Source organism: Amphiprion ocellaris, chromosome 17 (assembly GCF_022539595.1).
Source record: "Amphiprion ocellaris isolate individual 3 ecotype Okinawa chromosome 17, ASM2253959v1, whole genome shotgun sequence".
Classification (NCBI taxonomy): Eukaryota; Metazoa; Chordata; class Actinopteri; family Pomacentridae; genus Amphiprion; species Amphiprion ocellaris.
Genome location: NC_072782.1, coordinates 19,003,479 through 19,029,160, shown reverse-complemented (window position 1 = coordinate 19,029,160; position 25,682 = coordinate 19,003,479). Strand labels below are relative to the sequence as shown.

Here is a 25,682-nt window from a genome sequence, read left to right as displayed (position 1 = left end):
AAATTCTTTTAATCACTTACAAGGCCTTCCATGGTTTGGCATCCCACTGTATCTCTGATCTGTTATCTCTCTACAACCCTGCTCACACTTTGAGATCTTCAGATAGACGCTTTCTATCTGTTCCAGACTTTTGATTGAAAAAGGAGGAGGGCAGAGCTGTAGACATAACAGCCCTGAGGCTCTTGAATACACTGCCTGAGGATGTAAGGCAGCAAGAGACAATGGCTGCTTTTACATCTATGCTTAAGACATATGTTTCTTCCATCTGCCTCTCCGGATCTTAAATTATTCTAGCTAATATTCCATTTGTGAGTTTTTCCATTTCTGATTTTAATTTGCCTTGTTTAGTAGTTTACTCTCTTTTACGGGGTTTTAATGTCATATTTTGCATGATCTCTGGTTGTAACAGCAATTTGTATTTTTTTTTATTAAATGCTATACAAGTAAACATATTATTTTGTTTCAGTCGTGGTGGAAAAAATCGCAGGATATTTCTTTTACTTGAGTAAAACTAGCAGTATTACTTTGTAAAGATACTCATTACCCTAAGTAAAAATACAGAAATATTAGCAGCAACATGTACTTAAAGAATTGAAAGTGAAAACACATATTTTGACGAGTGTTCCCTTAAAAGGCATGATTTATAACAAAGGAAGTCTTCGCACGTCTGTTTCGTGAGGTAGGTGTGTAGCAGAGGGACAAGCATATTTAGAAGTTTCAGACAGATTCTCAGACTCTGTCGAGCTTGCAAAAATATATTTATTTGCAACAAATTTAGATTTTACTGATTTTCACTTTTTTTTACATTAGATATGCAAATGAAGACTATTTTTTTGCAATTTTATGTTTATTTTCTCCATATGTGTCCCCTGCCTTCACCCTGTCAGCTGGGACAAACTCCAGCCCCCTCATTACCCTAATGAGGATTAAGTCCCGTCCTGACATGTGACCATAGAACAAGCTGTGCTAGCTAACTGCAGCATAACCTCCGTGTCTGTTAATCTCTGAGCACCAGCTCCTCCATTGACGCCACCACCTGCTAGCCCGGCCATTCCGATCACCGGCTAGTCCGGCAGCCCCACCACCGGCTCCACCACCGGCTAGCCCGAAAGCCCCGCCACCGGCTGGCCCGGCAGCCCGACCACCGGCTCCACCGGCTCCACCATCGGCTAGCCCGGAAGCCCCACCACTGGCTAGCCCGGCAGCCCGACCACCGGCTAAACCGGCTCCACCATCGGCTAGTCCGGAAGCCCCACCACCAGCTAGCCTGGCAGCCCCACCACCAGCTCCACCACCGGCTAGCCTGGCAGCCACACCGCCGGTGGCTCTACCGGCAGCTCTACTGGCAGCTCCACCACCGGCTAGCCCAACAGTACCACTACCAGCCCAGCCTCCAGCTAGCACAAACCATGCCTGCTTACAACTCTGAGGACTATACTTCACTTCAAAAGGGAAATAAACAGATTACTGACCTTAAGGAGGACATATGACGGCTCTCCGATGAGCTACAAAAGAAAGACTCCCTGTTGTCCAACTTCATGGAGGTAGCTGCGGGGCAGTCCAAACATATTGCCTCGCTTCATGCCTCCAGCCAGGACATGGTTGTTTGGGATCCTGCCAGTTGTCCAAGAGCTTCCTCTTGCTCAACCCCCAGCCATCAGCCGTCTTGGTCGGAGGTGGTGGTCTGCGGCCGCAGCTGGCGCTCAGACGGGGCTGCCTCACCTCCTGGATTGAGCCTTTCCAACTGCTATGCGCCCCTGTCTGGTGACGATCTGATCCATCAGGCTGACCCTCTGGTCCACCAGGCTGATCCTCCGGTCCACCAGGCTGATCCTCCGGTCCACCAGGCTGACCCTCCGGTCTACCAGGCTGACCCTCCGGTCCACCAGGCTGATCCTCCGGTCCACCAGGCTGACCCTCCGGTCTACCAGGCTGACCCTCCGGTCCACCGGGCTGATGCACCTGCCACTGTTGCTCTGGCAGCTCCTCACCTGGGTCTCCCTCCGCCTACGGCAGCTGCAAGCACTTCATCAGCGGTGGATAGCAGTGTGGGGGCGGCTTCACACTCCACCAGGAAGGTAAATCAACGGCCCTCTTCCCGTCCAAACACCTCTTCTCGCCGTAGACTCCTGAGGGAGGCCGTGATGAGACGCTCGGGAAGCCTTCCATGTGCCTCTCCCATCTCCACCACAGTCTCACCACAACAGCAGCCTGACCGGTCCTCTCCTGATCCACAACCATCGCCTCCTCCTTGTCCCATCTTCTCTCCGACAACATTAATAGTTGGAGACTCCATCACCTGACATATCTGCTTCTTCAACGCTGTCACACACTGCTTTCCCGGAGTCACGGTCCCGGTCATCCTGGGTAAGCTCCCGGGGCTACTCCACTCACTCCCATGCTCCGTCTACTGAGTGATAGTTCATGTGGGTTCTAATGAAACAGCCCGTCAACAGTCTGAACTGACTAAGAAAGATTTTAAGGAGCTTTTGAATTTTTTGAAGAACTGTGAAAAGTCTGTTTTTATCTCCGGCTCCATTCCCACATTAGGTCTGGTTCTGGTCATTTCTCCAGAATCCTCAGTCTCCACACCTGGTTAATGTCCACATGTAGAGCACATAGTGTGGAATACACTGACAATTTTAATCTGGTCTGGAACCGCCAGTCTCTCTTTAAAAGAAACGGCATCCATCCAAACTTTCAGGGCTCACGAATGCTAGCCGCTAACATTCAGCATGCCGTTCAATCATCTCCACATGACTGACTGTTTACACAACACACCCCCTCCTCTGAGCTTCCATCTCCAGTTCCATCTCAGGCCACTGCTGACAGCACTAGCTCCCCCTACTGGCCTCCTTTGGCACCCCCACCACCCTCCCATCTCGTTATTCAGCCTGTTATCACAGATAGGTCCTCTCAACCACGCAGGACTCTTAAAGGTGCTAATAGAGTAAGTCTCTGTAAGATAAAATGCACTGCTGTTCCATCATCCTCAGGCTCTAATCTCAATTACTTGAAATTTATACACATACAAGATCCCTCTGCTGTTCCTCCTCAAACATCACACAGGTCACTGAACATGACACTTTTAAACGTAAGATCCCTTTCAAATAAGACCTTTCTTATAAATGACCTGATTTTAGAGAATAATCTTGACTGTATGTTTTTAACTGAAACTTGGCTTGGTGCTGATGGACCTGCAACCCTCATTGAAGCCTCACCCCCCTGTTATGACTTCACATTTTCTGTTAGAAATGGTAGAAGAGAAGGGGGGACAGCCACAATCCTTTTAGCAGCACATGGTTTTAAAAACATTTTATTGGGGGAATACATGTCTTTTGAATATCACTCTTTTCTTTTTAGGAGCCCTCCCACACTATGTTTGACAATCTATAGACCACCCAAACGATGCACCTCTTTTATCACAGAATTCTCTGAACTCCTCTCGATTATCCATGCTAAATATAACAGGATTATTATTTTAGGTGATTTTAATATACACGTGGACAATAAATCAGACTCTTTTACTTTAGATTTTTTAAACTTAATCAACTGTATGAATTTTAACCAACATGTTACACAGCGCACCCATAACAGAGGACATGTATTAGACCTGGTTATAACCCATGGCCTGTCAGTACAGGTTTCCTCTGTTGTGGATATGGGTTTATCAGGTCATTTTTGTGTCTTTTTTAAGGTTGACAGTTTTAAGCAACAAGAAATTCAAGAACTTACTGTAAGGAAACGCTATCTTACATCCAAAGTGGCTGTTAGTTTTATTGATATTTTACGTGATAGTCCTCCAGAGATTTTACCCTCTTCCTGTGATTTTATTGTTGATAATTTTAACAATAAACTCAAGTCAACACTTGACATGGTGGCACCAGTTAAACTTAAAAAGATCAAAACAAACTCAAAACCTCCCTGAAGAGAAACTGAAACTGAAGAGAAACTGCAGAATAGCAGAAAGGAAATGGTGAAAAAACAAATTAACAGTTAATTTTCACATTTTTCAGGAACAGCTGACCATTTATAACAAAGCAGTTAAAATCACAAGAAGAGAACATTTTTCAAAATTAGTCAGTGCTAATCACAAAAATCAGTCCTTTTTTCAACCACTGACCACTTGATTAACCCTGTTTTAAAACAGTCTCCAGAACCAAACCTTTCTTGTGAAGATCTTGCAGTCCATTTCACAAATAAAATAGACACGATTAGATTGAAACGTTTACATTGTCAATCTATGCATTTCAGTTCCTCAGAATCTCTGCCTTTATATCATGAAACACTAGAGAGGTTTGTCCTGGTGGATGCTGAAATGCTTGAGAAAGTTGTCTCCCAGTTAAGTCCAGCAACCTGCCCTTTAGACCCCATTCCAACATCACTTTTTAAAGACGTTTATAGCTTTTTAAAAAACGATCTGCTGACCATCATAAAACATTCCCTACAGAATAGTGTTTTCCCCACTGCTTTTAAGACTGCCATAGTTAAGCCACTCTTGAAGAAGAACAATGTGGACGCATCATTACCAGAGAACTACCGACCTGTTTCAAACCTGCCATTTTTAAGTAAGATTTTAGAAAAAATTGTTTTTAACCAATTAAATGATTTTATGACCTCAACAAACACTGCTGAAATATATCAATCTGGTTTTAGAAAATATCACAGCACAGAAATAGCATTAGTGAAAATTGTCAATGACATAAGGCTAAACACGGACACAAAAATGCCGTCTGTCGTAGTGCTATTAGATTTGAGTGCAGCATTTGATACAGTAGATCACACCATTCTTTTACACAGACTCCGTAATTTAATTGGCACTTCTGGTAATGTTTTTAACTGGTTTAAATCATATCTCACAGACAGGAAATTCTATGTCAGCATGGGTGAACACACATCAAGTTTTTATCAAATGAAATACGGTGTTCCCCAGGGGTCAATTTTAGGTCCAACCCTTTTTAACTTATACATGTTACCACTTGGAAATGTCATCAGGAGACACGGCATCAACTTTCACAGCTACGCAGATGACACACAACTTTACATCGCAGTGTCTCCTGATGACAAAGGAACACTTGATGTCCTTTTTAACTGTATTTCAGACATTAAATCCTGGATGGCAGACAACTTTCTTCTACAAGCCTTTTTTTTTTTTAGCCCATGCCAAAAAGCCAAAAATCTTGGTGTAATATTTGACACAGAACTGAATTTTGAGGCTCATATAAAAGACATCACAAGAAAGGCATTTTATCATTTAAAGAACATTGCCAGAGTACACCAGTGTCTCTCTCAGGCCAATGCAGAGACCCTCATTCATGCTTTATTACCTGCAGGATTGATTACTGCAATGCTCTTCTTTCTGTTCTCCATAAAAAGAATATATTCCAACTAAAATTACTCCAAAACTCAGCTGCTTGAATGCTGACAAAGACCAGAAAGAGAGCTCACATTACACCGATTTTAAAGTCTCTGCATTGGCTCCCTGTGCCTTTTAGAATTGATTTTAAAATTATTTTACTAGTTTATAAAGCTCTTAATGGTCTTGCTCCTCTGTATTTATATAACTTGCTTTTACCATATAAACCTAGTAGAGCCCTCAAGTCTTCCAGAACTGGCCTTTTAACAGTACCCAAAGTCAGAACCAAAACATACGGTCAAGCATCTTTTTATTACTATGACCCTCAATTATGGAATAGCCTGCCTGATGATCTGAGGGTGACTCGTAATATTAATACTTTTAAAAGCTAACTTAAGACCTTTTTAGTCTGGCTTTTAACAAAATTTTTAATTTAATTTATATTAGGTATTTTTATTTCATTTTGTTTGTCTTATTATTCTTAATTTATTAAATTTTATCTGTTTTTGTTTTAAATGTAATTAATGACTGTGAGTTTGGGTGGCGTGTTTTTATCCTTGAATGTAAAGCACTTTGTGCTACATTTTCTTGTATGAAAAGTGCTATAGAAATAATGAAGGGATAATGAATGGATGGATGGATGAATATTTCTTTTGTATTTCAAAAAACAAAATAAAAAAATAAAAACTGGAAAATACACACACACACACACACACACACACACACACACACACACACACACACACACACACATATATATTCTTGCACTAATCGTGTGAAATATACAATGGTGGAATAAAAATTTCAGAGACCTGATTCATTTGTGAAATATTGCATCAAAAATCATGCTTCGGTCTTCAAGTGCAATTTATTCTAGGACAGTCACAACCAAAATACTAAAAACAATATTCTAGAAGAGCCATTAAAAACTTAAAATTGGTTGGTTCCTTAAAAACACATAAGGCATTTTGAGTATTGGGTCATTTTGGTACCAGTGATCCACTAATGAAGGTTGTGCTTTTTATTAAAGGACACAATTATTGTTTCTGTGCTTTGTGTCTATATAAAGCCAGCACATCTGAAAGTTCTTCAGAGACAAAAAAGGGTTAAAACAAGGAACCTAACACAGGAGACACACCTAAAGATACAGATTCTCAGCCAGGAAGGGTCCAGCTGCTGCCAGATAGTCAGGAAGTGCAGATGCAGTCCTTCAGCAGTTGGATACACTCTGCAGAAATACAGACGAATCAACAGCTTGGAAGACAAACCAAGATCCCAGGGTTTCCTCAGCAAGAAATGATCACATCCTGATCTGCATGTGCAGGGAAAACCACCTAATGACATCACAGGAGCTTCAGCAGCAGTGGTCAAACCAAACTGGTGTCCAGTGTTCCACCTGCACTATATGTGGCTGACTTTTAGATCATTGCTTAAGGTCCTACAAGGCTGTCAAGAAGCCCCTGATCAATGAGAGACAGAGTTTAGCCCAGTGTCATTGGGCCAAGGCACACAAGAACGGGACAGCCAGGAATCGGAAGAAGATTCTGTGGTCACATGAGTCCAGCTTCCCAGCTTTAGCTTCCTCCTCCTAATGTGAGGCTACGCAGAAGCATGGTGGAGGCAGTATCATGGTTTGGGGATGCATGAGTGCTGCTGGTGTTGGTCATCTCATTGTCTGTGAAGACACACTGAACTCTGCCAAATATTGTGCCATTCTCCAAACCCACATGCTCCCTTGTGCATGTGCACTGTTTTGTCGATCTCAAAGCTGGATGTTTCAACAAAATAATGCCCTTTACCTTATGACAATATTTGAGGTTGTGTAAAATTTTAAGGGCATTTAATAATAATAATAATAAATTTTATTTATAAAGCGCTTTTCCAAAAACTCAAAGACGCTGAAATTGAAAAACTTTTTTCCACCACTAGTATCTCAATTTGGTACTTAATGTGTTGCATCTGATTAAATGTACTTTCCACTGCCATCCTTTCATAAGACAAAGCTCTATTACTCTGTCTCATGGAGTGAGATCTACATTTATTTTTGACTCTGTGGTTTAAAAACATCAAACTTCCCTTGTATTTGTTGTCCATGCGCTCAGTGAAAAGAGTGACTCAGCATTTCAATTACACGATTTGCTCACCGTATGCATCTTTTCAAAGGGAAATAATTCAGCTTCAACACCTTTGCTGTCAGGAATATGTTATGAATCCCAGTTAATCCTTCCTCTCTGGTTGCTTCCTTGGAACTTTCTTACCATAATTTCATCCTCTGTCCACCTCCCTCCCCTCCAGGTTTATCAGTATGAAGTTCAAGGCAGTCACATTCATCAACTCATCTTTCCTCAACTGCTACTTTGAAGATGTCTCCTCAGTGGGGTCCTTCTTCAAAAACTGCACCTTTGTAGATTCCTTCCTTTACAACACAGGTGAGTCCACACATGTGAAATCCACTCCCTTTCAGTGTATTCCTCTCTCGCACACAGTTCCCTGTATTGAACTGAGGTATTTCCTTCCACCCCCAGAAAATCCTATTATACTGTATGTGGCTTACACATAAGTCTCACTGAGTCGCTCTGTTTCTATCTGACAGTTCATTTCGGGCCTAACGCCCAAGCCTCTGCCTTAGAGGAGAAAGAACAGATTTGAGCATTTATAGCTTTGCTTTATGCCACTAAATTACTGCTTAACCTCTTTGCTCCCTGTACAGATTGCCTTTCTGAACTGCCAGTGACTGAATTTAACAAAAAACATGAGCCAGCCTGGGCTGCAGAAGACTGAAAATGGCAGTTTCCATCCACACAAAGACTCCTGTAGTGATGCTTTAGATAGCACTGACATAAACATACTTCTCTGAGCATTTGAATTTTAACTGGTGAGCTTTCCCTTTTTACTTGCAGATTACTTCATCACAGCTTTTTTTTTTTGTTTTGATAAGGAAATTGAAAGCAAGGGTCCTGCATCAGCATCCAAAACATTAAAATGTACTGTTAAAGAATCCTGGCTATTTTACAGAAGTGCAATTCAGTCATTTTCTGAGTGACAAAGACACCGTCTGGAAGAAAATTAAAGGCAGGAGAGGCTTTTAAAGAATCTGAGAGAATTGGAGCTGAATCAGACCTTGTGGGACTACCACGTGGAAAAACAGTTCCCTCCAGCACTCAGGAAAGCGCTGAACATGGAAACAGTGAGGGCACGTCAGGTTTGCTGTAATGCCCCATGGGAAATGAAGTCTCTTTGCCCTCAACAATGTGTCTCTAGAGGGAGGAGGGTAAAGAGAAACGACGAGAGGCAGAATGAGCTTGGGAGGGAGGAGTGTGTTGTGAGAGCAGAGGTGAGAGCAGGGAATGTTTCCTTATTGCTTCAGCTGCTGAGGTTTATTGATACAGCATTTCTATTTAGGGAGCAAGCTGATTTCAACCAGAGTTCTACAGGGGTTCATTTCTGCAAACCTACAATTATCACCATGTCAAGCTGGGACGCTCCCTTTATACACTATATTGCCAAAAGTATTTGCTCACCTGCCTTGACTTGCATATGAACGTAAGTGACATCCCATTCCTAATCCATAGGGTTCAATGACATCGGTCCACCCTTTGCAGCTATAACAGCTTCAACTCTTCTGGGAAGGCTGTCCACAAGGTTTAGGAGTGTGTTTATGGGAATTTTTGTCCATTCTTCCAGAAGCGCATTTGTGAGGTCACACACTGATGTTGGACCAGAAGGCCTGGCTCTCAGTCTCTGCTCTAATTCATCCCAAAGGTGTTCTATTGGGTTGAGGTCAGGACTCTGTGCAGGCCAGTCAAGTTCATCCACACGAGACTCTGTCATCCATGTCTTTATGGACCTTGCTTTGTGCACTGGTGTACAGTCATGTTGGAAGAGGAAGGGGCCAGCTCCAAACTGTTCCCACAAAGTTGGGAGCATGGAATAGTCCAAAATGTCTTGGTATGCTGAAGCATTCAGAGTTCCTTTCACTGGAACTAAGGGGCCAAGCCCAGCTCCTGACAAACAACCCCACACCATAATCCCCCCTCCACCAAACTTTACACTTGGCACAATGCAGTCTGACAAGTATCGTTCTCCTGGCAACCACCAAACCCAGACTGGTCCATCAGATAACCAGATGGAGAAGCGCGATTGGTCACTCCAGAGAAGGCGTCTCCACTGCTCTAGAGTCCAGTGGTGGCTGCTTTACACCACTGCATCCCACGCTCTGCATTGCACTTGGTGATGTATGGCTTGGATGCAGCTGCTCGGCCATGGAAACCCATTCCATGAAGCTCTCTGCTGAAGCACTGTTCTTGAGCTAATCTGAAGGCCACATGAAGTTTGAAGGTCTGTAGCGATTGACTCTGCAGAAAGTTGGTGACCTCTTGGCACTATGCGCCTCAGCATCTGCTGACCCCGCTCCGTCAGTTTACGTGGCCTACCACTTGGTGGCTGAGTTGCTGTCGTTCCCACACACTTCCACTTTCTGATAATACAGCTGACAGTTGACTGTGGAATATTTAGGAGCGAGGAAATGTCACGACTGGATTTGTTGCACAGGTGGCATCCTATCACAGTTCCACGCTGGAATTCACTGAGCTCCTGAGAGCGACCCATTCTTTCACAAATGTTTGTAAAAGCAGTCTGCATGCCTAGGTGCTTGATTTTATACACCTGTGGCCATGGAAGTGATTGGAACACCTGATTCTGATTATTTGGATGGGTGAGCGAATACTTTTGGCAATAGAGTGTAGCCTTCATATAAGACCTGTGTCTACTGAAATCCATCTCAATGTTAATTTTTTTGCCCCCAATCTGATCTGAGTTATTTAATATTTAGTGTTTTCTGACACCAAGTCCCAATCTTCTTTGATAATACACACTAAAAAATATTTTGTTTGTGCATCAAGCTGTTCCTTAATGTCACATAGGTGGTCAGGAATGTTGTTTTAAACTCCAGTAGGGCACCAAGGTAGTGTGTAGAGGGTAGTGTGTTTTGTCCATCCACAAGCTCCAAATGACAGTGAAAACTTGTATTCTATTCATGCTTGTCAGAAAATGTTTTGTAGATTAGTTGTTGTACCTGGTTGGACTACAAGGAAGATACGTTTGCCATTTAATACTGCAGCAAGAAGGCGGTCACTGGGACTATGGGCAGTTCCAGAAAGCAGCAAGCAGAGAATATTGTGTTGGTTTACCTAGCAGTGGGCACCATGACAAAAACTTCTGTGACATGTGATGTTCTCCAGCTCGAACTCATGTGTTTACATCAAATTGTGATCATCAAAGTCAGTTTTCCTATATTCAGTGGCACATGTGAATTAGCTTAATTTTAACAGCAATGTCAGCACAGGACAAGCATCCAGTCTACTTGATTTGTTTTATCAACTACTGATTGTATTATTTATTACTGGCCAGGTTGGATCATTCCTGTGATACCAAACAGTTAAAAATGCCCTGATCAGCCTCTGTCCCTATCTTTGACATCAGATAAGAACATCCCTACCTGTGACAGAACTTGTAACACAGGTGACACAATCACTTAATGCCTGGAACATGTGGAAAAATGAGCTCAAATTATTACTCTGTCACCAATAATAAGTCGTTTTTCACCACCAAAGCTAATATTTTATAGCATCCCAAGCCTTTGTGCATGTTCCAACCACTACTAAACTTTAGAACCTTTAGAACCTTTTTCAGGGTCACTATAAGGGAGGAAAAAAGTACCTACTCCAGGATGGGTACTTGAGACTCTCAAAGAACTAAAGTTACATCCAGTAACTATTGTTTGTTTTTGCTTTGGTGCACTTGGAGTTAACGTCACGGACAAAGCTGTCAGATCCTACACTGCAATGAAAACAGAAATGCTGGTATCTTTCCTGTAAACATTTGTTACTGCTCACTATACTGACATTTAAATGCTCTTGTGTCAAAGTTGTCTTGTAGGCTTTTACAAAAAAAAAACCTAATTCCTGGAAGGTGAATTTAACTGATTTTGATGTTAAAAATACTTCAGTATAATAATGCATGTTTTCAGTTTCTCCAGATGAAAAAAGGGTTGTTTTCAGTCAATTTCCATCTGCATTTAGATCATTTTCACCACAGACTGTATATAAAGATGAACTTAGCCACTGGAATGCCGCTTATTGGTTAGTGGACTACCATTTGGACAGCTTGAGTTTGGCATTTAGCTGTCACCATCTTGCTGTTTTGAAACCAGATATTAAGAACCAGCAACCAGTCAGTCACAACATAAAGCTACATCCAAAAAATATGCTCACTTATTGTCTAAATAGCTGTAAACGGGGTCATAATTTACTAAATGAACATCATGGTCTGTTCCAAAAGTCTTGAAACTAGTGATTGATATCATAAACTTATTAGGAAAATTCTTACTGAAGTAACAAAACCAGTTACAAACAAAGCAGTAATTCCGTATGAGCAAAAACTTAGTGACAGTGAAAAGAAAAAGCTCTTTTGTGCATATTACATTTCTTCCAAAGAGTTTGAAGAGAAGATTGATACCATGTCCATGTTTTTTTTTTGTAAATAAGCTACATCAATCAGCTGGTTATCTTAGCATAAACAGCTAGTCTGGCTCTGTCCAAATACACCTACCAGCATCTCTGAAGTTCTCTAATTAGCACATCTCATTTTATTTGTTTAATCCACATAAAGACAGAAATAAAAAAATCTAAAATGACTCCATTTATATAATATATATAATTCAGAAGTAGTGTTTTTATAGTCCAGATTGGCTCTTTGTCTGATATTACTTGGCTTATACTGCCATACTCCTTTAAATGGAATAAAGCAAACACTTTAAAAAGGCTCCCTTCTACAGTTGTTAGAGTTCTGGAGGCACAATTCACTGTAAAGTATTTGAATTCAGTGACTGGACCAGAAAGCTGTGTTTTCTACACCATTACCAGTAAGGACCATATTAAAAAAAACACATGCAGGTTATAACATGCATTTTAAACAAACAGAAAGAGACTGTATAAGGTGTCAAGCAGATGCAAACTGTTAAATCAGTATTTGAACATACTGAGAACTTCTCTCTTGTCTCACTTTTACAGATATTGACGACTCCAAGCTAATAAATTCGAGTTTGATCAACAGTTCCTTCCACCACAACAAAACAGGCTGTCAGATGACATTCGACGATGATTACAGCGCCTACTGGGTCTATTTCGTTAACTTCCTGGGAACGTTGGCTGTGCTGCCTGGGAACATCGTCTCTGCTCTCCTCATGGATAAAATAGGACGTCTTAGCATGTTAGGTATGATATGACATTCCTGTCTTTGTGGCGACTGAGGACCTGCTCTGACTTTCTGTTTGGGATATGAATAGCAGCCTCTCCTCTTTGAAAATGTCTTGATGTCTTGTGATGTTGACCTTTGTGTCTGCAGTGACCCCTAGTGACGTAAAAGAGGTTATTTTGTGTTACACTGTGTCCTGCAGGAGGCTCCATGGTGCTGTCAGGCATCAGCTGCTTCTTCCTTTGGTTCGGCACCAGTGAGTCCATGATGATCTTCATGCTGTGTCTCTACAATGGCCTCAGTATCTCTGCCTGGAACTCCCTGGATGTGGTCACCACTGAGCTGTACCCAACAGACAGGAGGTTAGCGCTGCTTTCACTGCATACAGAACTCAGACGGAACTTCACTGCAAGAAGCAGCAGTGATGTACAGGATATTAGAAGAAGGCGCCTGTGCTTCATCGCTGAGCAAACCAATATGTGTATCAAGTTTTCATCACATCAGTCCAGAACAATAAGAAAGAAGGAAATTAATACATTTATTTTACTTTCTAAGGATAGATAATCCACATTTACTAGGCAAACTTGATTGGTGGGGAGTTTGACAGTTGTGTGTGTAGTGTTTGTTACAACACAGTAATGGTTGCAGGCAATTCGGGAGCAGAATGAATAATTATGGATGAGTGAGAGGAGACCCTCTGAGTGATCTGACCAGGCAGCTGGGTTGCTGAAAGTAGATGAACCTGCGACTGAAGGAGGAGTCAGCTTTGGGCACCTTGGTCTGACTGTGGAAGAAGAGGAGGAAACACACGCTACTGTTGGAAAAAATCAGTCACTGTAGGGCACTGAACTGAGAATTGAAAATTAGCAGCTAGTTAGTCAGGTTAATTTGCATCATGTTTGAAACTACAGGGTCTCAAACATATTTTTTAATTTAGTCAGGTAAATAAGTATTTTATATAATATTATTGGGTATTAGGTGTGACTTTTACTCACCTAAATTCACATAAATATAACTGTAGCATCCATCCATCCATTATCTATACACTGTTTAATCCTCATTAAGGGGGCTGGAGTCTATCCCAGCTGACTTGGGGCAAAGGCAAGGAACAGCCTGGACAGGTCACCAGTCTATCACAGGGCTACATATACAGACAAACAATCACACTCACATTCACACCTATGGGCAGTTTAGAATAACCAATTAACCTCAGCATATTTTTGGACTGTGGGAGGAAGCCGGAGTACCCGGAGAAAACCCACGCATGCACAGGGAGAACATGCAAACTCCATGCAGAAAGATCCCGGGAAAGCCGGGACGCGAGCTGGGGATCTTCTAGCTGTAAGGTGAAAGTGCTAACCACCAAACCACCAAGCCCTAACTGTGGCATTGTAATCTTAATTTTTAGATTTCTTTGGTAGTTTCTCAGAGGAGATCCTGTTTCTGTGCTATATCATAACAGGTGACTGACTCAACTTGATTTGATGTGCAAAGTCCAAAGCTGAGGATGAATCACTACAAAAAAAATTATAAAAAATGACTTCAGTGGTGGAGATTTTGATAATTAAGGAGAAAACTAAGTTCAAACCAAATCTTTTCAATATCCAGAAATTTCTAATGTGAAATGGTGAAAAGCACATTCATCATTTGACTCATTAACTGCTATAATATAGTAATAATAATAGTAGTAAGTAATAGTAAGATTTGATTTCTTAAAATCTCTGTACAGTGTCCTTCCACTGTGTTGTAAATGCCAGGTTAGATCTCTACAGCAAACTTTTTACTTGAAAATTCACAATTAAACTTTTTGGACAAGCATTTTAAAGATTGTATGCAGTAGATGAATGAAGATTGTACAACTACATGTGCAGCTTCTCACCTCAAATTTATTCAGTAACAGAATCTGGGTGATGCTGAGAAGCCACCATCATTTTGCAGCTATATCAGGTAGACTGCGGTTTTTATTCTTTCATCAAACACTCTCTTGGGCAGAGCAAGGACTTCATAAAAATGAAAAAATATAAATATAATAATAATAATAATATATGTCCTTCAATGAGCAACTTGGCAAAATTTTCTGAAAAAAATTTCTGACTATTTGAAGTTATCCAGACATGAGTGAGCTGTACATGCTGTACATTTTTGACTCCTCTCTACCTTCTTTGTCTCTTTGTTTTCAGGGGCACAGGATTTGGCTTCTGTAACGCCATGTGTAAGCTGGCAGCAGTGCTGGGCAACCTGATCTTTGGCTCGCTGGTTGGCATCACGAAGGCTATTCCCATCCTGTTGGCATCATCCGTGCTGGTTGGCGGCGGGCTGGTGGGGCTCCGACTGCCAGACACACGTGCCAATGTCCTCATGTAAACCTCAGTACAGAGCAGTATGCTGTTTACCAGGTATTTACTCAGTGTGCTGAATAATGGAATATAATTTATTAGAATATCACAGAAACAACCATTGCTGTCATCTTTCTTGTATTATTTATTTGGTAAATAATGCTGAATATGTCCACAAACTCAAACACATGATAGGCTGTTATTGCAATTCTGTTAGTTCTGAGTTAAATACCTGGTAAATTTGATAGTGAAAGGCAGTTTTGAGAGCTGTAGATGTACAGAAGAGCATAATTTGGGATATCAAATGCACCACAGCTGTCTGTATTCTTGCAGGAATTCAAAGGGAAAAAAAACTACTTGAAAGTAACAAGCTGATCAGTGGCGATAACACTGTATATCAACAGCTCATTAACTACCATGGGCTGCTTCACACATGCAACCCACAAATGCATGTGCCAAAGCAGCAAAAGGCTTGGACTTCAAACAACCTTATCTTTCCAAATCCCACTCAGTCTTCCTTAGATTAAAGAAACAGTTTGACATTTTTGGGAATATTCAAAGCTACCACTTCCTCAAGCAGTCAGCTTAGCGTAAACACAGACTGTATATAAAAGATGAACAGTGGTTTGTGGATTACCATTTTGAAGCCTTGAGTTTGGAACTTTCCCATGGCCACCTTGGTCTTTTGAAACCGAACTTAACCAACAAGATGTGGAATGTAACCTTCAAATACACCCCCAAGTAGTTGCCTATTTTATTCCAAATGGGGCTAACATTTACAAAATGAACATCGTGTTGTGTTAAGGACTTGAAACTATGATTTGAGACCATATAGTAATAAGGAAAAAGTTCACTGATGTAGCAAATTAAATGTGAAGTGGACTCATTTTCTCATAGGCCTCTTAGTAGTGTCCGAGCACCAAAGGTGCGAAGACCCTCTTGGAATGCTAGAGTTTTTTATTATTCTTCGCCTGTCAGAACGACTGCATTTTTGAGGGCCTAAATATGCTCAAAAAGTCATGAAAATTTGCACACACATCAGAACTGGCGAAAAATTTTTAGATTTTATAGGAATTGTGGAGGTGTGTGGCAAAATGGCTCCATAGCGCCCCCTACACTTTCCCACGGACAGCACCTACAGCTACCAAATTTGGTACACATATGCAACACATCAGGCTGAACAAAAAAGTCAGTGACAGCCATATTCCAAACCCAACAGGAAGTGAGCTATTTGGCGTTGATTGTCAGATTTTGGCCATTTTTGATTATTTTCTAGAGCGAACTCCTCCTAGGGGGAAACTCCAACTCACCTCAAATTCGGCCAGTACATACAGCAGGCATTGGTGAGCAAAAGTTATTAAAAGGTTCCTCAAAGGTCAAAGGATGTGGCCGTGGTGGCCTCTGGAATTTTTATCCTTTGCCATGAAGCATCAGTTGCTGTGTAAATACCCTGAACATGCTCCAATCTGCCTGAAACTTTACATGTATGATCAGAGTCCTTCACAGTCATAGCGCCAGGAAATGTCATTTTTTACACTTTGATGTACTATTCATAGCCTGTTGCAAAGATCCACCTGAAATGTGGTAAAATAAGCCTAAAGACTGCTGTAACAATGTAAATTTCCCCTGGAGTGGGGAGAAATAAAGAACTTTATCTTATCTTTATCTTTAAGACGTTGATGATGATTCCCAGTGAAAATGGTGACTTGTCATTAAAAAGCGAGTCTGTGGTGGCGCGGCGAATTTTGATGTCTCGCCTTGACTACTGAAATGTTTATATCTCAGCTAATCCTGATCCAATCTGCCCCAAACTTCATGTGCTGGACACCAGGCCCAGTCTGAAGACGTCCACACTCAAAAATTAAGAAACAGTCATAGCGTCACCTATTGGTAACAAGAAGTTTAGACATTACATTTGCACGCACCGTTGCTCCAAATTTTGTCATATCATTCTGAAAATTGGTCAGCTGACTCTTCACCCCTTGACAATGCCACAGTATGAAGATTTTGACTTTACATACAACGCTGTTGCCGTGACAACACGTTGTTGCTGTGACAAACAAAGCATGTTTTGACAGGTTTAAAATGCTCAAAACCTCCCCAAAATTACCACACACATCACCGACGACCCAAGGAAGGACACTGTATGCATCTCAGCAGGGCATGTGCTATAGTGCCCTCTGCAATATTTTTTAAAAAACAGCCCCCACAGCACGTTTAATCTACATCATGAAATTTGGTAGGCACATAGAGCACATCAGGACACACAAAAAGCCTCTTGGACCCATACGCTAAACCCAACAGGAAGTCCGTCATTTTGAATTAATTGGACAAATTTTGCCAATTTTTTAAACATTTGAGAACAAACTCCTCATAGGGGGTAATGCCTAGAGACTTCAAATTTGGCCAGTATATACAACATGACATAATGATCAAAAGTTATCAAAAGGTTCCTCCAAAGTCAAAGGCTGTGGCCATGGCAGCCTCCAGAATTTTGATGCTTCGCCATGAAACATCAACTGCTGTGTAATTATCCTCTGCATGCTCCAATCCTGCCTCAAGCTTTACATGTTTAATCACAGTCCTGCCCTGATCACATTCATATGGCAAAATACATTCACAGCATGTGCTATAGTGCCCACTGCAGGATTTTAAAAAATAGCACCCTCAGCAAGTTTAACCTATGACTACAAAATTTGACATGCATATGTAGCATGTCAGTGCAAACAAAAAGGTCCTTTGGACCCATCCTCTAAACCCAACAGGAAGTCCACCATTTTGAATTAAACATCAGATTTCTGGTGTTTTTGGTCATTTTCAGCAATTAATTCCTCACAGGCACTAACTCCAAAACACCTGAAATTGGGACAATATGTACAACACACCTTCAGGTTGAATATTTGTGAAAATTGTACACAAAAGTCAAAGGGTGTGGCTAAGGCAGTCGACTGCTTTGATGCTTCACCGTGAAGCAGGAACTCTTGTGTAAATCCCCTGTACATGCTGCAATCTGCCTCAGACTTTACATGTGTGATCAGAGTCCCATCCATCCATCCATTATCTATACACCGCTTATTCCTCACTAGGGTCGCGGGGGGTGCTGGAGCCTATCCCAGCTGACTCGGGCGAAGGCAGGGGACACCCTAGACAGGTCACCAGTCTGTCGCAGGGCTACATATATAGACAAACAATCACTCACACATTCACACCTACGGGCAATTTAGAATAATCAATTAACCTCAGCATATTTTTGGACTGTGGGAGGAAGCCGGAGTACCCGGAGAAAACCCACGCATGCACAGGGAGAACATGCAAACTCCATGCAGAAAGATCCCAGGAAAGCCGGGACGCGAACCAGGGACCTTCTCGCTGCAAGGCAAAAGTGCTAACCACTACGCCACTGTGCAGCCCTGATCAGAGTCCCATCCGGATGAATTCCATAGACCAATATACAGTCACAGTGATAGCACCACCTGCTGGATGGACAGGAAATGCTGCATGAATAGCCTGTACATGGTCCAATCTGCCTGAAATTTAACATATGTGCTCAGAATCTAGCCCTCATCACATTCATGGGCCAAAATACACACTCAGTCGCAGCATTGGCTGATGGACATGCTTGGGGTTGCCGATCAGCAAGGATGCGAGGACCTGTTCAACGCTGCTTGCAGCTTTAATTCTTTTTGCAACCAGAGGAGTTGCCCCCTGCTGGCTGTTGAAAAGAATACAGACTTAGGGTGCTTCGCAGGCTACATTCATCTTTAATATACACTCTATGAACTGGAAGTAAAGGGTGGAGCTAGCTTGACTAAATCCTTAAAGGTACAGCCAACACCTCTAAAACTCACTAATTAACATGTATCTTGTTTGCTAAATATGTGCAAAATTGAAAGTGTAAAATGACATGTTTTATGGGGCTCATGTTCTGTATTCATCCTTAATCAGGCACAGTAATTTGCAAAAAATGACACTTCATTGTGTTGTTTTTATATTTGGATTCGTGCATGGATTAAGCAAACAAGATACATTATGTTTACATGGACTTGAATATCCTGGTTATGATTGGGTTTTTGTGTTTGTGCATGTAAACATCCTATCCCAATTTCAGAAACCTGCATAAGACATTAGCTGTGCTTTGAGAAACCTGACTGTGCTTGGTGGAGTACTCTGGCATACTATTCCATATAGATCTTATCCTGGTATCTGACTACTGCAAACTACCTACACAGGCGTGACTACAGCCAGGTGACATAATGAATATTGTCCACAACTGCTCATTTTGGACAACACTATGTCCAGAACAGAACCAACACTTGTTCAGTTTTTTCCTCTGGTGTCTTAAATGATTCAACTGTGTCACAGTAGTAAAAGTAGTAAAAGAATCGGAAATACAAATATTTTCTAAACTTGGGGTCACTGAGCCCCATCATGACAACCCCATCCCACCGGTCATGGCTGCCTATCTTTGTCTAACACTCCTTTATCATGTGAGGTGACAGTTAAATCCTGACATCAGTCAACGAGGAGGTACAAATCTGTAATGCAGTCGTGGCATTAAATAGTGCTAAGTCTGGCATTAGCCAAAAGGGCCTTGTTTTCAGTAGCCACAGTCAAATTTCTTTAAAGTTAGGCAAACAGGTCCAGAAAAGTCATGTTAAATTGCCAGTTTGACTTGTAAACATTACAAGTGACTGCACAAACAGCACTCAGTAATCAGTAACTGGTACATTTGCATTTATCATGTATACAGTGATAAAAAAAATGTATGCATATAAACACCATAGTCTGAGTATGATCTAAACTACGGTAAAACTTATTATGAGAATACTAGTGTACATGTATGTTTATCTGTGATTTTTAGAGGTTTAGGTGGATGGATTTCATTGCTTTTGGACAGAGTCAGGCCAGCCTTTCCCTCTGCTGCCACTCTTCATGCTAAGCTAAGCTAACTAGCTGGCTGTAGCTTCATATTTACCACACAGATATGAGAGGAGTATCACATATTCTCACCTTGCTCAGCAAAGAAAGTGAGTAAGTGGTTATGGTTCAACAAAATGCTGACTTATTTATTAATTTGTGTCTTCTCTATTGCTGCACTGGTGTGATTTCATGTTTTTTAGGTCTTTTGACTTTGATCAATGTTCTAATAAAGGTTGATGACACTTAAGCCTTTTGCTGCAACTTGCAAGAATGACAAGGCCATAGAAAAAAAATCAATAATGATATAGTAGTTTAGCAAAACTGGCAACTTCAGCAGCTACATTTCTAAAAGTGAAAAGAAGTTTACATTTTCTGCTTTTTACAGTAAGAGACTTTTGCATTGGGATCCCTTTGTCTGAATGCTTCCTCTCTCCCACTGTCTGTGTTCGTCTTGTGGTGCTGAGCTCACTATGAAGGGCTTTGCTCTCCGTTGCAATCTGATCCGTCAAGAAAAATTTTTACTGTAGGAAACTTCTGTTGGTGTCAAAATTTGCTCTTCTCTCTCTTTGTGTTTTCTTTTCCTCTTTATCTGTGTCATTGTCCTGATTTCCACATGTTGTCTCGTGGCCCGTCTCGTCCTCTGTTTATCTCCTCCTGCCTTGCTGCTGCTCCCTCCAAAACTCAAAGGCCTTTCTCAAATGTCGTGCCTCTCTCCCCATCGAGCCCATCTCTACTTCCAAACCTTGCTGGAAGCTTTGCTGCTCTGTCCTGCTTTCTTTTTTCTCTTTGGTCCTTTATCTCCTGATACTGCAGTGTGTGTGTGTGTGTGTGTGTGTGTGTGTGTGTGTGTATGTGGAAAGCCACTTTTTTTCATGTGTTTTGCTATACCAAGGAACTGAACTATTTGAAGAGTTTGATTCGTGTGATAAATTGAAATTAAAAGCCATGTGAAAAGAGTCAGCTCACCCAAATTCCTAAAAAAAAAAAAAAAAATCATGTTTCATAGCCAAGATGATAGTTTTGGTGTTATGTGCCGAGAACTTGTTGAACATTTGCGTTTTGATAAGAGTCTACAGGCATGCAGCTCCATGAGGCTGTACTTGAGTTAAACCTAGAATGCGGGACATAAATGCATATAAATGAAGACTGTTGTTGTTACACAGTGCTGATTAAGCCTATCAGTAGCAGATAAATCTCTCCGTATTTGCAGTCTATTGGAGTTTTGTCTGGCTTCTGTGGCAACATTCCTGCACAGGTGCACTGGTGGTGATGTGATTTACACTAAACAGTAATTATTAGTTTTCCAGAGCTAAGAAGGGGCCATAGTGACAGTTCATCCAATAAATCCAGTAGATGTTTCACTAAAATTACAAACATGAATAAAATGGAAGGTCACTAAATTCTGAAGATTCATTGCTCGCTGAAATATAAATATTTAGATATTTCAGTCTGGACCGAAGGAGTGGACTTTTGGTATTTTTTCCTATCTCCTTCTGCGTTCTTCAGCCACTTGACACGTTTTTTCATTTGCTCGAGGAAAACACTTCTTCCCTTGGCAAGGTGGGCTTCAGTGTCACTTCAATACAGCCACATAGGCCTATATAGAAATGTTCAGTAGATCAAGTTAGATTCAATAAAAAAATATTTGGGCTCAACAACAAACAGAAACTAAAAAAGGAACGCATCAGTTTGCAACTTCAAATGAACATACACTACCAGTCAAAAGTTTGGACACACCTTCTCATTTAATCTTTATTTTCATGACTATTTACATTGCAGATTCTCACTGAAGGCATCAAAACTGAATGAACACATATGGAATTATGTAGTAAACAAAAAAATGTGAAATAAGTCAAAACATGTTTTATATTTTAGATTCTTCAAAATAGCCACCCATTGCTTTAATTACTACTTTGCACACTCTTTGCTTTCTCTTGATAAGCTTCATGAAGTAGTCACCTGAAATGGTTTACAGGCTTGTCAAGGTTAAGTTGTGGAATGTCTTGCCTAAATAATCATGAAAAATAAAGAAAAAACTTTAAATGAGAAGGTGTGTCCAAACTTTTGATTGATAGTGTATGTTTTACCAACAAACTACACAGAGTTGGTAGAATTAGATTTTCTACAATCAAAGTTTTTTTTTTTTTAATTATCAGTCTTAACTATTGGAATTGTCCGAACATGTTAAGAAAAGGGAAATCCTGCAGTCAAGGTGGGGAAAAATTATATTATGAAGCCAATTTCATGAAGTTTCCTCAACTTAAATTTAATTTCACTATGCAGTTAATTTACTGATTTAGATAAACCTTTCAAATTAAAAACATTATTTTGATGAATTGGGTTGACATAATAATGTCCCATCAATTTAATATTGGTTTTTTTTTGTTTGTTTTTCTTTGTGGTCTTGCAGCCATGTACTCTGAATGATTTTTCAGAGGGCAGCTGCTGAGAGCAGTGAATAGCAGGTAATACTTTCCATTACAACTGAAAATGTGTCAAACACTCAGGCAGTTAATATCTAACGCTAATCTTAAATCTATCAGCACTTTTTACGGAAACATGGAAAGAGATGAAGGCTTTTCATTCTTACACTGCAAAGATATAAAGGTTTTCATTAAGCAGTCTGCCGGTAATGATGCTTTTTGCAGCATTGCAGCACCATGTGCTCAGTGTTTGTCAAGACGTGTTGGTTATTTTGGATAATCTTGTATGGAAAGACACAAAGACTTTCATTTTCTGGCACTGTACACATCATAAACAAACACTGATTGACCTTCACTGTGCTGTCAGTATGTGGCCAAATAAAACTAAAACTATTTGCATTGTAAGGTGCCACTTGAGCTAATAAAGAAAACTTTTTTTGTTCTGTTTTGTTTTTTTGTTTTGTTCTTTTGCAACTTGGGTGAAAAGACTCTTGAAAACCTCTTCTGAATGGAATTCTTGCTGCTACTCTGTCAGTGCTTCGGTGTTAAAATGCATTAGGTAAGCTGTAAAATACAAATCTGTAATCTGTTCTCATCTGCGTTCATTCAGTCATACAAAAGAAGTCCGTCAACACAAAAATACTGTTTCATTTTGCTGTCTTCTGGCCAGCATTGATGATGTTCTGTTTCTCTTCTCTCCTCTATTTGTATGACTTCCTACATGCAGCGATTTCCTTTTAAACAGGATATTTTAAATGACTAAAATGGAGCTGTTTCAAGATACAAATCTGCTTTCCTGTGTTTGATGCTTTATCTCTGTCTTTCCCCTCCTCTAAACTCCACCACTTGTGCTGAACAAACTCACTAGACTTCACTGTTTCCAAACCGAAACCCTGCATGTTTGTTACTGAAGCCCCTCTGTTGTGTGTGCTTTTCCCATTTCGGTGTCCTTGGCTGTTCCTCTGTGGGGGTTAACAGATGTGATTCCCGGGTTAAAGGTGATTGTATCATTCTCTAGTGTTGTCAGAATTTTTGTGGACAGGTGTTCATTATGCTCAGATCACCCCTAGGTCATTGTGAAAGGGCATGCTCGTGTTGAGAGGACTGTATGTACTGCAAAATGTTAAACAGCAGTGGTGGTCAAATCTGCCACTGGGAAGGTTCCCAGGTAGATTAATCACAGAGTCACTGGGGAGAGATTTAAACAGTGTGACTTTCAGATGTGAAAACCTCTGCTGTTCAACAAGATGTGGAAGTGTGTGTAAAAAAAATAACAAAACAACAACAGTTACCTGTCCTGATATGATTTATTTTGATAAGAAAAGGCTCAAGTGAATGCAGTGTAAAGGTGGATTCCTCTGGTGTCTCCATATTGAATAAAGACTTTCATTTGAACAGCTGCGAGGCTTCGGTCACAGTGTTGTCCATTTTTACCACCAGATGGCACCATTTATACAAACTTACCCATCAACACACACTCCTCTGTTTGCCAGGTTTTATGAGTAACTCTGACTATTAAGAGGATTCATTTATAATAAGCTTCTAAATAGCTTCAAAACCACTCACTGCTGAGGTTTAATGTTTGTTTGAAGCTATTTTAGACTAAAGAGCTCCAAGATTTTTACTGAATTTGGCATCCGTGGTGGTTCTGTTTTCACTCTCATACACTGTTTAAGTGTAATTTTGCGATACCTTGTCCATTTCTTTTTTGATACTTTAAGCTTCAGCTCCATTTAATTTCATATGGAAAAGTTGTGCTTTTTACTCCACTGCATTTATCTGACAGCTTTAGTTACTTTTAAGAAGAAGATTTTACACAATGGTTAATATACACCGATCAGCCACGACATTGGGACCAGCAGAAAACCTACACAGGGGTTCACAAATGGAGACAAAGTAGGGGACCCATATGAGCAGGGCAACAGTGGGCCTGTGTTTGGACCTAAAGACTGTCAGAAATCAGATACTGATCTGAGAGGGGAAATTGCTTGGAAGTGGTCCAATGAAGGACTTCATCTGGGATTTGAATCCACACCCTAAGCAAGAACCATATCCCTAACCCAAGCAGGATGGCCCCTTCAAGAGATTAACTTCAAACTCGGAAAGCCAATGCATGGGTTGGCCACAGAAAATCCTCAGTGGGTCTGATAGTGGATATACACCGATCAGCCACACCATTATGACCACTGACAGGTGAAGTGAATAACATCGATCATCTTGTTATAATGCAACGTTCTGCTGGGAAACCTTGAGTCCTGACATTCATGTGGATGTTTGACATGCACCACCCACTAAACATTGCAGGTCAAGCAACTCCCCAACCCCCACCCACCATTGCAACAGCAGTCCTTGATGCCAGTTGCCACCTTCAGCAGGACAATGTACCCCAACACACAACAAAAACTGCTCAAGAGTGGCCCGGGGAACATGACAGAGCTAAGCTGTTCACCCGGGTTCCACACTCCCCAGAGCCAGATTTTATTGAGCATCTGTGGGATGTACCAGGATCAGCCTGATCTAGGTAGATCCCACCCTGCAACCCACAGGACCCACAGAATTCACTGCCATCATCCTGGTGCCACAGTACATCCTCAGAGGTCCTGTATCCATGAACCACTGGGTCAGAGGAGTTTAGTAGCATAAAGGAGACCAACACATTATTAGGCAGGTGGTCATAATACTATGCCTGATCGGTGTAGCAAGCCTTCAAAATGAGCATTAATGCCTGCAGCTTTGGAAATAATTATCAGACAGCTGTAAGCACTGTTCTCTGGAACCATACTGGGCAAAATACCAATTTCTGAGTCATAAATTAGCTTGGTTTATTTGTTGACTTTGCATATGTACATTCATGATCAAAATAATGGTGACTTAAATATGTTTTCAGCTATCTAGTCTAAATTTATAAATGTCTACAGTTACAACACATAATATTTTTTATATTGCATGCATGGGATTATTATTTTAAACAGACTTTTCCATGTCCTTTAGAAAATGCTGTAATTATTCAAGTTCAACAAAATTATCACAGATGAAGGCCTGTTGCGTAGATTTTGTAAAGAAACCAACAGGCTACCTAATAATTATTCCCAAAACTGTAGTTTATGATTAAACCAGTGTTTTCCATCCACTCTTAAAAAATGATATGTAGTCAGACTCACATTTCAGATGTCTGTGAGATGTGACCAGCTCCATCAAATAATGATTTATGCCTCCAAACTTTTCACATGATGTCAATTCTATAAATATTCTAATGATCCAATATCTCACCAAAATCAAAGATAATAGTAAAACTGAAAAAAGATCAGTGTATCTGAGTTTTGTTTTGTCTACATTCCTCTCCTGTTAACCATGTCACAGATTTATCTTGCCTGTCCTGTGTATAAAACTGGA

General features: G+C 40.8%; 1 protein-coding gene across 1 annotated transcript in view; it reads left to right on the top strand.

Moving 5' to 3' along the window:
- Positions 1 to 23,689, top strand: part of LOC111578853 (synaptic vesicle glycoprotein 2C-like) — an 85,480-nt gene extending 61,791 nt beyond the window's left edge. Inside the window, exons 10-13 of the mRNA XM_055019325.1 lie at positions 7,652 to 7,785; positions 12,427 to 12,630; positions 12,813 to 12,972; positions 14,791 to 23,689. Of these exons, the coding sequence (XP_054875300.1) occupies positions 7,652 to 7,785; positions 12,427 to 12,630; positions 12,813 to 12,972; positions 14,791 to 14,974 (682 nt within the window). The 3' untranslated portion in view covers positions 14,975 to 23,689. The remainder of the gene's footprint in view (positions 1 to 7,651; positions 7,786 to 12,426; positions 12,631 to 12,812; positions 12,973 to 14,790) is intronic.
- The last annotated feature ends 1,993 nt before the right edge of the window (positions 23,690 to 25,682 follow it).